At 48.0% G+C, this 17,084-nt stretch overlaps 1 protein-coding gene across 1 annotated transcript in view; it reads left to right on the forward strand.

Moving 5' to 3' along the window:
- The window catches only part of LOC138580281 (von Willebrand factor A domain-containing protein 1-like), a 241,110-nt gene that overhangs the window by 135,591 nt on the left and 88,435 nt on the right, over positions 1–17,084 (forward strand). Inside the window, exon 4 of the mRNA XM_069650694.1 lies at positions 5,758–6,030. Within this exon, the coding sequence (XP_069506795.1) occupies positions 5,758–6,030 (273 nt within the window). The remainder of the gene's footprint in view (positions 1–5,757; positions 6,031–17,084) is intronic.

Genomic DNA, 17,084 nt, shown 5'->3' on the forward strand with positions numbered 1-17,084 from the left:
CACTGCAAACCCTACCAGCCTTACTGTGACAAGTCCATAGAGACCATGAAGAAATACAACCCACGACTACACACTCAACCCGAGAGGATGGAGTAATGAGGCTCAAGCCTTCGGTATCCAATAATCACAGCCGATGGATAAAATCTGTCAGCAAGAAGAAGAAAGAAGAGCCCACTTGTTCCTCTTTCCCTCCCTCCCTTGCTTCCACCTTCTGTCTATGCCTGCCCCCCACTGCCTGAGTTTCCTTTCCCTGCGTGGGTGTGAGTAAGGGTTTGTTATGGCAAGTCTTGCTGCTGTTGGCAGCGCGCCGCCGCCGCCTCTGTGTTCCCTGGCATCGTATGAGCTGACGAGTTAAGTGCTGGGTCTGAAGTCTTTAATATAATAATCACAGGATTCACTCCCGCCTGCTGCTCTGTATTCTCGGATACACTTAATTCTCCCATTTCTAAAGCCAGGAATTAGCTCAGGGAATCATTGCACGTTTAGCTGAGATTGTGCAGTCTGCAAGCCAAATCCCCTGTGAAAAAACATTGGTTGCATATACCCACCTGCGGTATAAGGTTTGCATATAATGAATTTACAATGGCATACCTCACTGTCCACGGTGGACAACTTGCAAGTTACCTGCAAAGAAATAAAACATAGCCTTTTTTAGTGCTTAATTTGTGAAAAAATAAGTGCCAGGGCTCAAATATTTTCTAGCACACCCATGACACATGGGAACGGGAAGCTTCCCGCTCACTGTTGCCACCGCTCACGCCTACTCCTTCAGTGTCAATATGCATGGGGTTAAAGCTGTGACTCTCACTGGCTAGTTGGGGTTGATGGATGTATTAACTATGGCAGATGTGTGATTTACACATTCCAATCAACATAACATAAAATAATGTACTTGTTGTATCTTGATGTGATTCAAATGTTTAAGTGTGTCTTTAAACACATTGTTAACACTTAGCTTTGATTTTATAGGTGCTTCTTAGGTGACTGAAAGTTAAAATAATAAAGTTGCCAAAACACTAAATCATAACAATATGTGCCGGGGCTCAGAAATGAGTTGACCTCTGGCAACCTCTCCCCCCAAAAAATTAAGCACTGCCATTAACGCCCACCCACCAGTGCTTGTGTATAGTCTGAGCGGTCACATGTTCCACTCCCAGTGTAAAGCCCTAGTGGTGCATGTACCTGCTGCAGAGTTGTGTTTCCACCTGCCACAATACAAGGAAGACAACTCAGGGGGGGTACGCCACTTTAGTTACACCAGTGGCGCAACACATTGGGAAGATTGGCCTTTAGCCCCCCCACCTCTATGAAATTTTGGGTTACATTGAGTTGACCTGGCTGGCCTACAGAGCCGTGGTAGAACAGGACATGACACACTCAATAAACAGTGCCTGGGGCCGCACAGTTAACAAAGGCTTGGCAATTACGGATGTCAAGCATTTTGTTGTTAGCAACTGCATTCCTATGCATACATTTTTAGGCAATTGAAATAATGATGGCTGTTAGCACTTGCATGTCAGACGAATGATTGAAGAGTAGGGAGGACACAGCTTTCCTTAAGTGTGTGGTTTCAGAAGGGAAGGAGAGCTAACTGCTTGTAACATTAAAGCAGCACTAGAATGGACTCATTAGGATGTGCAGAGAAGTTAGATGCCCCCAGATGAGTAGGTTTGTCCCCCTACCACAGTCTCTGAAGTTAGCCCAGCCTCCAAAATGTGAAGGGTCATCCCCACCCCGCATACATTTTAGTCTAACTGCACCCCTGCTTTACATTGTGTTTCTGTGCCACCAATTACAGGATGACTGCACAGCTCATTCATGCACCAGCTGAACTTATCTAAGTGTTTGTTTCCCGCAGATCAAAGGTTGCAATTACTAAGACAGCTCAGAGTGCTAATGCAGCTGCTGCAGAGGGCTGTGTGTAATCTGCAGCATAGCTGGTTCCGTTCGCTGTGAGATTGTTCAGAGGGTTAACGGCCAACCGGGGAGATCACTGTCGGAAGTCACTGGAGTGCCTGCCATTATAGATGTGACTGCTGTAAACACCCCTACGTTCAACCACTCTGATGCAAATGTCAGCACCAGCCATGTAGTAAACTGCCTTTCTGCGTCGATGAATGCTGTTGCCATATTTAGCCATACATCCACTAACACTTCTTGTATGATGCCCAATATCGCCATTTCTAACGCTGCTGATACCCCTAAGAAGTACCACCCAGATATTAAGGTTATTGCTGGTCTCACATCAAAGGTTGTCAATATGGGCACTACCTTGATGCCCCACCTCACTGATGTTAATACTGTTTGCCCTCTACCTTTCACCACTGCTGCCATGGCCATTGGTGCCCCCTTGCCGAACCATACTGATGCCAAAGTGAGTACACACCATGCTCCCCCTGTCTACACTGTGACAGCCGTGAGGCCTGCCGGCGATTTGGCGCGTTATCAAGAATTAAAATAAATAAATAAATAAATACACAGAAGCAAACGCACCAGTGCTCGCAGCCCCCATCAACCCCACAGCAAATGCCACTATTAAGGTCCCAGAGAAGCCTCTCATCTCAATCACAAATGTGCCCCCTCTCCGCTGAGCACTGATGAACACCCATTCCCTACCTGCACCTGCCCTCGACATCAACAACCTCATCACCACTGATAACCTTGACAAACTTGCCCTCACGGAAACGTGGCTCCATACTGCCTCTCACTTGCCTTACCTGAAGGATACACTATTCTCAGGAAGGGCAGACTGAAATCCAAAGGTGGTGGAGTCGCTGTCACAGCTATGACATCCTATCTGCGAAGCTGACCACCTCCCCTACCACTACCATTGCTATTCATGTCATTTACCACCCATCACCCACCACGCTCCACTCTTACTTTTGAGTGGGACCTTTAACAAACCATTGGCAATAAACTCAAACCTCACTCAAATATCCTCCTCCTTGGGGACATGAAACTGGGCCTTAATGATCCTAACGACCTACAAGCCACCTCCCTTGCTAATGCTCTGAATGCACTAGGCTTTAGCCACCACATTAAGAAACTCACGCATCCCAAAGGCCGTTCCCTGGATTGGATCGCAGACACCAACTTTCCAGTCACTAGGAAATAAATCTATTGCCCGCTGGCCGTGGTCTGACCACCACACTATTACATTGACCCTCCCGCTGTGTCCCTCTACCAAACTCACCACCATACCACTCCTCCCTATTTAGCCCGCAGTTCCAGGAAACTCACCAAGGAGCAGATTCTACCCCATCTCACTTCCCTCAAACAAGAGTACCTCCATTTGCTTGACCCTGACTCCTTAGCAGAACTCTACACCACTACGCTTACATCCACAGTGGATACCATCGCCCAATTCCTGCCATAAAAAGCCCAACCAGTAGGACATATTAAGGCCTGGTTGACCCCAGACTTCCTTGAACTCTGCTCCAGCAAGCGTCTCGCAGAATCCAATTGGGAGAAAAAACGTTCAGACACCCTAAAACTAGAATTCTCAAAGGCTGCTAAACTCTACAAACAAGCTATTATCCACGTCAAAGCTACAGCATTCAAGACGAGAATAGCGAATGCCAAATCTGACACCAGAGAACTATTTGCTATCATTTAGGAATTGGAAGCCCCCATCTACCTACCATCTGTCCTTAATAAGACAAGGCTTGATGTACTAACCTTCAGAACGCCATGATTCTAAAAATGGACCCTCTCCAAATAAAATTCTTAGCAAATGACTGACCCTGAAACCATCCTAATTTACCACAGTCGACACCACCTCTCCTACACCAAACAGCCCCATCTTCCCCCTATTCGTCTTTAAAAAAGTCAGTGAACTAGAAACTCTTCACATCTTGAAGAGCCTCAGACCCTCAAGATGGAAACGCGATATCTGCCCAGCCCCGTTCATCAAAGACTGTGCAGAAACTCTAGCTCATTTCATCACAGCATTCATGAATGCCTCCTTCTAATCAGGCACAGTGTCCTCCAGTCTCAAGGAAGCCTGGGTTGTACCCTTACTCAAAAAACACACTCTCGTGCACACCCTCCCAAACAACTACCGGCCGATCACCACAGTGCCCTTTTTGCTCAATACTTTAGATTGAGCATTGTATGTCCAAATTCAACATCACCTGGAATCGAACCAGATCCTAGGCATCTGTCAGTCCGTATTCCGCCCAGGCCATGTCACAGAGTCAGCTCTCTTAGACCTCAAACACCAAATTGATGAGATCAGGGACAAAGGGAAACCAGCCCTACTCCTCCTTCTGGACCTACCTGCTGCCTACGACCTGGTCGACCATAAAAAACTCTGCCACATCTGACCACTGCAGCGGCCTTCTCACAAGAAGCCACAAAATGGATCGCTTCCTTCTTAGATGGCATAGTAATGAGAGTATTTTCCAACAACACAAGTGTTCCCCCAGTACCAATCAAATGTGGAGTACCTCAAGGATCTTGCATCTCACCCACACTCGATAACATATTTACTAAGCCTCTCTTTGCTCTCCTTTACTCCCTTGGCATAGCCTACACCAACTATGCTGATGACACGCAAATCCTTCTGCCGCTGTCTGGTAACGACCCTGAGGATGCTGACACCCTCAATATATACTACACGACCATCCAAGCTTGGATGGCAACACACAGACTATGCCTAAATGATGAGACGACCAAGCTCCTAATAGTCGGGCCCACAATGGTGATAAAAAAAACTTGATTCTAGGTATGCAGCCTTCAACATTGACGGCACTCTGATTACGGTCTCCCGTGCAGTTAACACTCGGGGGGTCTACCTTGAGGCTACCCTATCCTTGACTCACCAAGTAAATGCCATTTCTGCTTCAGCAGCCTACACTACCAAACTGATAAATGCCGCCAGACCATTCCTCTCCACTGAGAGCTGCCTTACTATTGCCCGTGCGGGGGTCAGCACCAGGCTTGACTACTGCACAACGTCCAGAAACGGCAGACGATCCAAAACAATTTTCTACAAGCTGTACTAAACATCCCTAAATCTGAACATATCTATGCCCCCGTGAAGCTGTTCGCTGTACCTGTCCTGGAAAATCACCAAAACCACCTCATGCAGGCCCCACGAGAACTCCGTACTCCCACTGGTTAGTCCAGCCCAGAATCAAATGATCCAAAGCTGGAGGCTCCAGCTTTCCCTCCATTGCAGCCAAACACTGGAACTCCCCACTAGATGCGCTAAGAATGGAAGAATCATACTGGGCCTTCCGCAAAGCACTTAAAACCTGGCTGTTTACTTAACTGTTTATGCCCCGTGATCTCCCCTCCTCACTGTCTCTTGTAACACTCTATCTCCCCCATGTAAAGTTCTTCTGCATATTCCTAAATGTAATTGTAACTGTAACTGTAATCTGTATGGTTATCTCCTCCAAGTGCTACATGTAACTGGTACCTGCAATAGCGTCTCGATGCCTCCGGGTTTTTGTGCGCTCTATAAATGGATGAATGAATAAATACAAATTAACTCTGAGGCAGGGGCCTGCAATTTGCGACTCTCCAGATGTTTTGGACTGCGACTTCCAGGATCCCTCAGCATTGAATTTACTGATAGGGACGGTGGAGTTGTAGTCCAAAACAACTGCAAAGCCCCTGCTCTGTAGGGCTCAGCAGAGCGGGCGCCTGGAGAGGACACTTCTGTGTATAGTGTGTGCTTTCTGGTCAATATTCTATGCTCCCTAACATATTCCACCCCTTCCCCCATGTGCCCCTTTCTTCTCTCTGCAGAGGAACAGACCCCAGAGAAGATCCTTATCCGAAACCGTGGGGTGCACAGTCTGAGCCTGGCCTGGCCTGGGACACTGAAGCACGTGCTGCGCTTCCAGGTGCTATATGGACCAATGCTGGGCAGCCCGGTCCGCAGCCTCACTCTCAATGGCAGCGTCGATGGAGTCACCCTCAGCCCACTGAGACCGAACACCATATACCTGGTCACCGTCCGGCTGGAGCTCCGCAGCGGCCGGCACCGCACACTCTCCGTGAGCGGCAGGACTCTCCAAGGTCAGAAATCCCTTTACTTTTCATGTATGGACCTGGTGTCCATAATATGTGACACATATATTGTATTTTTATTTGTAACGCGCCGAAAACCTGCAGGCATCAGGGCGCACACAGACACACACGACGACAGGAAAGACGCAGCATACTGGTCGTTGTATATAGAGCTCAGTTCCTATAACAGAGACACGTCATTGAATGTGCAATTGCGTTGTGGCACTGACCAGTAGTTGTACACAGGAAGTAAGGGCGCAATTCTCAAACCTTTTTTTGCACAAACGATAGAAGGCACAGGCGCATCTCGATGCACACAATTCATAGAGGGCACTTGAATGCGTGTATTCAGGTGCTCGTTTTCTCCCCTTTGCACAATTGCACAATTACACAACTCGGTGGGAGTTTCTGTGGATTTTAAAGCACATGCAGAATTCACAATCAGGTTTTGCTTTACAATACACAGGAAATAAACACATTTCCCTATACCTGTATGGAACAGGCATGGGGGTGTGTGCAACACATGGCAGGGCCCTTCCTGACCCTTTCATACATTTCTTAATGGCATAGCATCGGGTTCAGCTGCTGCCATCCCACTTGCATTTCTCTCCCTGAAACAGGGGTACGAATGCTTGCTTTTCATTTTAGCATTTCGCTGTAGCACGACTTTCATGGGCCCGTCGCGGTGAAATGCGCTCCTACCTCACCAGGTGGGTGTTGGGAACCTGCCGCACGTTAGTGCTGAGCGCGTGCTCCCAACTCTAATGTATGCAACAGGGCTGGCCAGCACATCATTTGCACTGCAGCACAGTCCCCTGGAAAGGCGCTGGTCACCTTTATAGATAAGGTAGCCTGCGCATTTCCAAAAATGGGGCCTCTACAACAGGCGCGTTTCCGGTACTACTTTTAGATGCCCCATTTATTTAGTGCTATGCCTCATATATACAATTACTGGTCTATATCACAGGGACTGACCTCTATGTATACAATGACCAGTCGGTGCCCCAGGAGCTGATCTCCATAAACACAAAATGGGTCTCATTCTAAGTGTGGCGTTCGGGAAATAAGGGTGCCCTCACAGTGTACCAGGTACCCTTTCTGGACTGCCACATTCCAACTATGCCTTCCGAAGCTGTTTCGCTCGGCAGGTCTGACCTGCTGGGCGCAACGACCCTGGACGGCAGAGTTTTCACTGAGGCACCGGGCAACAGTGCCGGTGCTTCCGTGAAGCCAGTTCGCTTCTTTCACAAAAATATATTTTATTTTTAAATCACACAAAAACTCTTATGCAATGCACTTTTTCATTGGACATTTGGCAGAACGAAGTATTTGAACAAAAAGTTGTACATTTCCATAGAACACCTTATAGCAGTTAAATGGCAAAGACAATGATGTCATTGTTATTCTTTCATGATGAAAGGATGTTTCTATACCTTTACATATAGTCAGACCCTCCCACACAAAGGGCTGCAGTGTCAGAGGTCAGCAGAAATGCTGCTGCCACCTGCTGGTGACTATGAAGATCCACTCTTTTTTGATAAATCTGTAAATTGTCAAAGGAAGAGTCGACACATACTGTACTGGGATGCCTGGAAATACAGAGCCAAACAGAATGCATGGCAGGGGGAGAGGTGGTAGATGCCCGGCCAGGCCCTGGGGGCACGGCAGGGGAGAGGTGGCACATGCCCCAGCCAGGCACTGGGGGCGCGGCAGGGGAGAGGTGACAGATGCCCCAGCCAGGCCCCGGGGGCATAGCAGGGGAGAGGTGGCAGATGCCCGGCCAGGCCCTGGGGGCACGGCAGGGGAGAGGTGGCACATGCCCCAGCCAGGCACTGGGGGCGCGGCAGGGGAGAGGTGACAGATGCCCCAGCCAGGCCCCGGGGGCATAGCAGGGGAGAGGTGGCAGATGCCGCGGCCAGGCCCAGGGGGCACGGCAGGGGAGAGGGGGCATATGCCTCAGCCAGGCCCTGCGTGCACGGCAGGGGAGAGGTGGCAGATGCACCAGCCAGTATCCAGGGGGCATGGCAGGGGATGCCCTGGCCAGGCCCCAGGCACATAGCAGGGGAGAGGTGGTAGATGGCTCAGCCGGGCCCTGCGGGCACGGCAGGTCAGAGGTGGCAGATTCCCCGGCCAGACCCCAGGGGCACAGCAGGGGAGAGGTGGCAGATGGCCCAGGTTGGGCACAGAAGGGGAGAGGTGGCAGATGCCCCGGCCAGGCTGTGGGGGCATGGCAGGGGAGGGGTGGCAGATACCCGGCTAGGCCCCAGGGGCACGGCAGCGGAGAGGTGGCAGATGCCCCAGGTGGGGCCCCAGGGGCACGGCAGGGGAGAGGAGGCAGCAGGCCCCAGGGGCACGGCAGGGTAGAGGTGGCAGATTCCCTGGCCAGGCTCCAGGGGCACGGCAGGGGAGAGGTGGCAGATGCACCGGCCTGGCCTCTGGGGCACAGCAGGGGAGAAGTGGCAGCAGGCTCAGGGGGCACGGAAGGGTAGAGTTGGCAGTTGCCCTAGCCAGGCCCAGGGGACACGGCAGGGGAGAGGTGGCAGATGCCCTGGCCAGGCCCTGGGGGCATGGCAGGGGAGAGGCGGCAGATGCCCCGACCAGGCCCTGGGAGCACAGCAGGGGAGAGGTGGCAGATGCCCCAGCCACGCCCTGAAGGCACGGTAGGGCAGAGGAGGAAGCAGGCCCCAGGGGCACGGCAGGGTAGAGGTGGCAGATGCCCCGGCCAGGACCCAGGGGCACGGCAGGGGAGAGGTGGCATATGCCCCGGCCTGGCCCCAGGGGCAAAGCAGCAGAGAGGTGGCAGCAGGCCCAGGGGGCACGGTAGGGGAGAGGTGGCAGATGCCCCAGCCAGGCCCGGGGGACACAGCAGGGGAGAGGTGGCAGATACCCCGGCCAGGCCCTGGGGGCACGCCAGGGGAGAGGTGGCAGATGCCCCAGCCAGGCCCCGGGGCACGGCAGGGGAGAGGTGGCAGATGCCCCGGCCAGGCCCTGGGGGCACGGCCCTGGGGGTATGGTAGGGGAGAGGTGGCACGGCAGGGGAGAGGTGGCATGGCAGGGGAGAGGTTGCAGATGCCCCAGCCAGGCCCTGGGGGCACGGGCCCTGGGGGTATGGTAGGGGAGAGGTGGCATGGCAGGGGAGAGGTGGCATGACAGGGGAGAGGTGGCAGATGCCCCGGCCAGGCCCTGACAGCACGGGCCCTGGGGGCAGGGCAGGGGAGAGGTTGCTGGAGGCAGATGCCCCGGCCAGGCACTGGCGGCATGGCAGGGGAGAGGTGGCAGATGCCCCAGTCAGGCCTTGGGGGCACGGGCCCTGGGGGAACGGTAGAGGAGAGGTGGCCGGAAGCATTGGAGGAGACAAGCCACTAAGATAAGAGGACTGCGATGACTAAAATAACTATTCTGTCATGTAAGTAGTCCACATGCCTGTAATGAGATGCTTCAAGTGAGGAACAGGTGTTCAAGGCAAATGATGAATTGGCCATTTCTCAGCTGACAATGATTTAGATGGATCTGTATCACTGAAGGCCTGCTCTTCAGCATCACAGGAGGTCCAGAGCAGAGGAGGATGGAGCAATCTAGCGAGTGGGCCAATACCCCTGCTTCTGGGCCTCAGGGAATGCAGAAAGCATTGCTGCTCCTGTCTTGATGTACCGGTCCAGTTTGTTATTTAAGGGGCACTGCTGGAGAAAAATGGTTTTTCTTAACTGTAAAGGTTCCTGTGCCCGATAAAGACAGACATCAGCAGTTCAGATCCTAAAAAGGTACCCAGGCTGTACCATAACCATTTCTCCCACCAATCGCTATCCTGAACTTCACCACACTTCCCCTCCTGAGACAGCATTCCCTGGTCTGGTCAATGTACTGCATTGCTCCCAAGTGACCATGATATGGCGGTCTGGTCCCACCACAATTCCCCTCATGAGTCAACATTCCCTGGTCTGGTCAATGTTCTGCATTGCTCGCAAGTGACCATGATATGGGGGTCTGGTCCCACACCACTTCCCCTCCTCATGCAGCATTCTATGATCTGGTCAATGTTCTGCATTGCTTTCAAGTGACCGTCATAATGCAGTCTGATCTTCACCAAACATCTCCTCAGGCAGCATTTTGTGTGCTCTGTACAATGTTCTGCATTGCTCTCAAGTGACTGTGATATGGGGGTCTGGTCCTACGATACTTCCCCTTCTCAGGCAGCATTCTGTGGTCTGGTCAATGTTCTGCATTACTCTCAAGTGACTGTTATATGGGAGTCTGGTCCCACCACACTTCTCCTCCTCAGGCAGCATTCTGTGTTCTGCATTGCTTTCAATTGACCATCATAATGCAGTCTGATCAGTATTACCCACATTGACCTTTTGCACAATTGACCTAATTATAGTGGTCCTAATTAACCTTCTGAATAATTGACCTTTATATTATTTTATATATGTATTGGGTTGGTTTTGGATTATAAATAATGTAAGGGGATTGGGTGTGGGGCTACAGGGGGTTTTGGATTGGGTGGGGGGCTGCGGGGGATTTTCCCCCCGCATATATGTCCTAATTGACCTTCTAAATTAGGTCAATTCTCCCGAAGGCAATTCTCCAGAGGTCAATTGTGAAAAGGTCAATTAGTATACAACCGTCTGATCTTCATCAAATATCTCCTCCTCAGGCAGCATTCTGTGGTCTGTACAATGTTCTGCATTGCTCTCAATGGACTGTTATATGGGAGTCTGACCTTCACCAAACATCCCCTCCCAGGCAGCATTCTCTGATATGTTAAGTAAATTAAGTATATATCCAAAATATCATCAACAACAGTCTTATTATAACACAGTTAATCAAAATGTGAGATTATCATTTGAGATGATCAAAGGCATTCAGCTGATTTCATATTGATATTAATGCCTAGACAATATCACAAAATAGCTCATATATAGTATCAACAAACATCAAATATCCCTGTGCTATAAATTATCTTCAAAATAAAAAAATAAAGGTTTACCTGTTCTTAATTTGTAAGTTGCTGATTTAAAGAATATAATACTGAAACATAAAAATAAGTATCCTTACACTATGAGTCCAAGTAAAAAAGTGTATAAATAGATTAACATGTTATGAAGAAATATGTTAAAAGGTTACCTTATTCATAAGTGTGAAATCACTATTTTGGTCTTAAATGTACCCACTGGAAGTTTTGTAAAATACAAAGCATAATGAGTAATAAAGACTAACATTGAATACAAATATGAATTATCTAAGTTCTCCTTTATTATCAGAGGTAAACTTCCCCGGAGAAGGGAACCGGGTAAAGAATCAATCACAATGAAATCTCCTAGTGTTCGGTTCAAGTACTGTATTCAAAATGGCAGGCGATTATATAAAACATCATCACGTATATTAAGTAATGCGATGAGTCATTTAGTATGAATCTTACAAACGCACCAGAACCCATTCATCATCTCGTGGATATATTTACTCCTTCTATGATTTCATCTATTTTTCAATATGATAACAAAGGAAAAATATAATTAATTATAAAATAAAAAGTCAATATGGATACATTTACGCTTCTCACTTACTTCTCAATCCATGAATATTGATGACATTTCTCTTATATAAATGAACTTTTCATGAAAGTTTACTTTCAATTATCTGTTGACCTTTCACTTATTCTTGACTTATTGCAAAAAAAAAAAAAATTGTCATTTATTCATTCATGTATTTATTAATTCATCTTGGATACATATTGTCAAATATAGGATTGCCCTATTAAGCCTGCTACTATCGGCCTGAATGGTGGTTTTGTAGGGTGGTTATGTATTTGTGGTAGTGCGTAGAATACCGGAAGGCTTGGATTGGATACATTTTTAATTATTTACATATATGTAATATCTTTGAATATATTAATAGTACCATCACTTTTGTTTTGCCAACATCTTACTTTAGAGCTTAGATTGTGAGTGAGAAGTATAAATGTATCCATAAATGACTTTTTGATTTTATAATGAACTAGCAGAAGTACACATTCACCGAACGAGTTATGTAGACAGACGTGATAACACTGATCTTGTAGGTTGCTGTTCCGATTTGCGTTATCGCTGGATGTGCTTTGCACCCTGACGTAAACTGCACTGAGAATGGGCGCATGTGGCTGGCATACCACGGAGCAGACGTGGGGGGAGGTGAGAGTTGGTGTGCTGCTGCATACTGGGACCTTCTGTGCTCTCTCCCCACCTGTCGGCTCAACCTGGCGTGGTGTAGTTTGCAGTGGTGCAAATATCTTAGAAACCATGCATCCTAGGACCTGGACCTCGAGTTTTGTTCCTCATGTCGGGACCGGTCCTTCTACGGCCACATTGATGTTTCGCCGATTTCAGGCAACTGTCTCATGTATAGGTGCTGAAATCCAGGGAAAGGGGTGAAGTGTCCAATTGTCATGTAGCTAGTAATGTCCGGAGGGACCTAACAGGTAACTATGTAAAATTGGGTTCAGATTGGTGAAACGGTGTGGAATTGTATAAGGAAGAGCTTTGCCAAGCCACAAACAAATGAACAAATTTTGACTTGTGTTGAAATCTGAGGAATATGGTGGGGTGTCCAAATGCCACAAAGCCAGTAATGTCTGAAGGGTACTAACAGGTAACTATGCAAAATGTGGTGCAGATTGGTGAAACCGTGTGGAATTGTACAAGGAACAACGCTTCGTCAAGCCACAAACCCACAAACAAATGTTGGCTTTTGCTGAAATCTGGGGAAAGGGGTGGGGTGTCCAAATGTCATGTAGCTAGTAATATCCGGAGGATCCTAACAAGCAACTATGCAACATTTAGTGCAGATTGGTGAAACGGTTTGGAATTGTATAAAGAACAAGGCTTTACCACAAATCCCGTCACAAACAAACACATTTTGACTTTTATATATATATAGATAATTTCAGGATGGATATTCATACACATATTCTTATTATTTTTCCTATATTTCTTCCTATCTTTGGTTTAGAATACTTTTAGCATTTTTTAAGTGCTTTTGGTCCTACCTTTGTTATTACCTTTTTATTACAATCATTTTTATTGTTAACAGATAGTTATATTGGTTCAATCTCGTCATATCATATCATATCATATCATATCATATCATTAACTGAAGGATTATCTATGGTTATCTGGTTTCAATATGTATCCTTTGTTATTAGTCTGAAGAATAGGTGAGATTATATGTGAAGTAAATACATCAATGGAGCCAAACCAGACAACAGTCTCCCTGGGCCAGTGCTCCGTCTTTCTGTCCAGGACAAACATCAACATTATATTTGATAACTCTGACTTGTGAAGCATGGTGAAGTAAACCCCCAAACTAGCATAGCTGAGAGCACTAGTTTGTCTTGCTCTCTTACTTTCTGGAGGTTTCTGCAGAGACTGACCTTCTGGAGAGCTTAGCAGGGCACAGGTTCTGCTACGCAAGAGGTGAGATGGTGTGTCAAGCTTACAACAGGTATCCTTCCATTGAGTAACAGCATGCAACCCACAGGCACCATCATGAAATATAAGTTATTTTTACTCATACAGGAAATCTCTAGTTTCCTATTTCCTCATAGAGGTTTCCTTCGCAATCACTTTGTGCACAATCCAGAACTGTGTTGCTACTAAAAACCTACCTTTGTCCTGATGAAGGCTGGGCTCTCTTCCACCCAACAACCCAATTAGCCGAAACTCTAGTTCCTTGAGTCGACCGACTCTCTAGATTTAATTTTCTTATTCGGCTAAAACTACACCAAGCTGTTGATGTACTACAATTGAGAAGTTTTATACATGCGTTGAATATGAATGTTCTCTTCCATTGTAAAACTGAGTGTAAATGACTATGGGCCTCATCACGAGTTGGGCGGTAGTGCGCCGGCGTTATTAGCCCTACCGCCAAACCCCCCGGCGCTATTAGCGCCGGATCACAGGTTTGCCCGAAGAGTTATTGCCCATTCCCCATTGGGCCCATTCGGGAATTCCTCATTCCCCATTGGGTCCAATGGGGAAAATTCACTCTATTACTGCCGGCGGATTTCCCACCAGCGGTAATCGTGCCGAAAATCGGCAAATTTGCCGCAGGCATGATCTGGTAGACCTTTAAATGCGGTGGTAATAGCACTACTGCCGCATTTAAGGGTTACCGCCAAACTCGTGATGAGGCCCTATGTGTTGTGTTTGATATATGTAGGGGTTGGACCTGGATATCTTGAGCTTGTTATCCTCATTAATAGTCACAGAGATTTCAGTAGAAAAACAGTGAATACAATTTATTGAAATATAGGTGGATCAGCCGACGCGTGTTTCAAACCTCACGGTTCACACTGATATGATATGATGTGATATGGCATTTATAATGCACCTATAAACAAGTGTTTCAAGGCACAGTTTATGGTTTATGTGTAGCTGGCCCAGCCGGTTGGGGGCACCAGCAAGGCATATATACAGAAGACCTCATAGGGTTTGTGTGCAATTATCATGAAGTGGGGGGTACCCGGTGATCAGTCCTCCTCCCGGCTTTTGGCTCAATTGAGTACACTGCCTTTCGGTTACGCATGGCGTCCCGTACAAACTCCTTGCCTTGAGAAAGACCTGTGAGGGGTGAACTCACTGTGACTATTAGCTAGGATAACCAGCGCAAGATATCCAGGTGCGATCCAAATAGTAGTTGTACGAGGTGTGAGCTACACCTCCTCCTCCTGCGTTCTTGCAGCAGGATTACCATAATTTTGAACTCTTTGTCACATATTTCTGTCTTCTCTGTTACACATATGAAACTAATGAAACTACTTGTGTTTATAGCAATAACACCCAATCCAGCATGCCAGATCAGGTGTTATTGCTATTAGCACTGCAAGTTTAAAATTTGGAAACCCGGGGTGATAACAGTAATTAATTTTGTATCTCGTTCTTTCAACGAAAATACTTTACCTAAGATGGCTGTCGTGGAGGTGGAAGACAGGGTTCCATGCAGAGCCCCTTTTCCATTTCTATGGTGGGCGCCGGGTTAGGATGAAGGCTGTAGAGGTGACAGCAGTCACTGGACCACCTCCTTAAAAGGATTAAGAGCATACATCATTGGGTGTTGACCACGTGGCAGTCATTGTGGCTGTGATTATTTTGGGTTGGAATATCAGTGAGGTACAGAAGAAAAGTCAATCTCATGGCATGGGCGCTACAACGTCTTGCGTGAACGAAACGTTCAATAGGCGCTACACTTTGGAAAGATGGTGGGGCCTTTGCTAGTAGACTCTCTGGCCTATTTGTAGAGAACGCAGATGGGGCACGTTATGCAGGCTTACATATATTAGAAGTTAATGCTCCTGTTAGCTTTCGTTCGTAAGCTGCCATTTAAATGAGTGGGCTTTAGTGCTGCACCCTGACCCCTGTACTTCACATTTCTATTGTTCCTGTTATGTAATGGAGGCCCAGTTTCTTATGGGTGTGCTAGGTGCACCTGTGCACGTGATCTTGTGGAGTACAAGCTGGATGTGTGAGCGTGGGTGGGTTTGCACTGGACTAGGCTCTGTTGTTGAATTTGTATTTGCAGAGTATTGAACGCCTGCAATGACACATTTCCACAGCAGGCTTCTGTCATGGCATTTGAGTTTGCCCTGGCATTGTGGGGCTCTGGGTTGCTGGTGCCAAAATCTTAGCCCAGGTGTGGCAGGCCTGGAAGTTGGAAGGTCTTTTAATGGGCGTCTATTAAGCTAAGCTGTCTACCTTTTCTGTTTGAGGTTGTCAGAATTTCTGTCTGTTATGGTTGTACCCACTTTACTGCATATGTCTACTGCAGGGCATGTGCTTGGCAAGCCTTAGAGTGTCAGGTTTAGGTTGTGTGATTTGGGTTGTCCCGGCATTGAGGGACTACGATCGTGTCTATGGGCTTCATTCCGAGATTGGAGGTAGCCATGGCACTATTTGCGCATAGCTGCCTCCAATAACAAGACCGGGTCCTGCACCGGTCTTGTTCAATGGGGACTTACCGGTGCATTCCGATCATGGAGGGAGCGGTAAGTCCCCATTGAACAAACCATTCCCCATTCCCAATTGAGCCCCCATAGGGCTCAATGGGAATGGGCGGGGTGCTAATAATGGGCTCGTGAATGGCAAGCCCGTTATTAGCACCCTGGTTCCTTAGCGGGACCCGTAAAGGACGTGTGGTCCGACCACACGTCCCTTACGGTTTCCGCTAAGAGACCTCGATTGGGCGGTAGGGGATTACCGGCACCGGTCTCCTTACCGGTGCCGGTAATCCCTTACTGCCCAACTCATAATGACCCCCTAAGTGTGGCTGTCCACAAAGCCTGGACTGGCTCATAGTTTGAGTTTGCCCTGGATTTTGAGGGCATTGATGGTGGTTGTCCATTGCATAGTTTACCTCCATCCTATAGAGTGTGGGCGTGGGGGGTTGAGGGGTGGATGCTTTGTGTCTGTTGTACGTTTTAAGAGAGTAAGATGTGTTGTGTCATAGTTGCCTGTCCTGCTAGCCACTATCAATGTGAATTTTGCAGCGTGAATGCTAGTTCAGGGAATGGTGGGTGAGTGGGTTTGAGTGAATGTTCAACGTGTGTCTCAGCTGGGACTGAGCTACGATGAGAGAGAAGGGGGTGGTGGGCGTCTCCTGTCTTGCTTTGTTAAGGGCAGCCGTGTGCATAAAGCGTAAGTAACTTGTGAACTGAGATTTTGATAACTGTCTATTGGAACAGAGGCTTGCATTGTACTTAGTGACTGCAAGACTCTCACTTCTTGCTTTTCTGTTATTTGAAAGGATGAGTCGGGGCACTTCTCAGTGAGTCTCTGATAGGGGTCAGAAGCATAGTCGGTACTTACACTGCTTGAATCCTGTCCTTTTGCCAGGCTAATTAACTTGCTCCGCGTGGGCTTCTTGTCACTCGTACCTCCTGGCATTGACATCTCACACGATCTATCACTGACTAATTCCCAAGCTGTGCCCCGCTATATCTGACCAAGGACCCAGAGGCAGATACAGATATGAATCTCCAATTGGAGCCCTGCTTCTGCCCTTATGCACTGCCAGACTCTAACTATTGAAAGTCG

This window comes from Ambystoma mexicanum, chromosome 3p, assembly GCF_040938575.1.
Source record: "Ambystoma mexicanum isolate Mex_15411 chromosome 3p, UKY_AmexF1_1, whole genome shotgun sequence".
In the NCBI taxonomy this organism is placed as follows: domain Eukaryota; kingdom Metazoa; phylum Chordata; class Amphibia; order Caudata; family Ambystomatidae; genus Ambystoma; species Ambystoma mexicanum.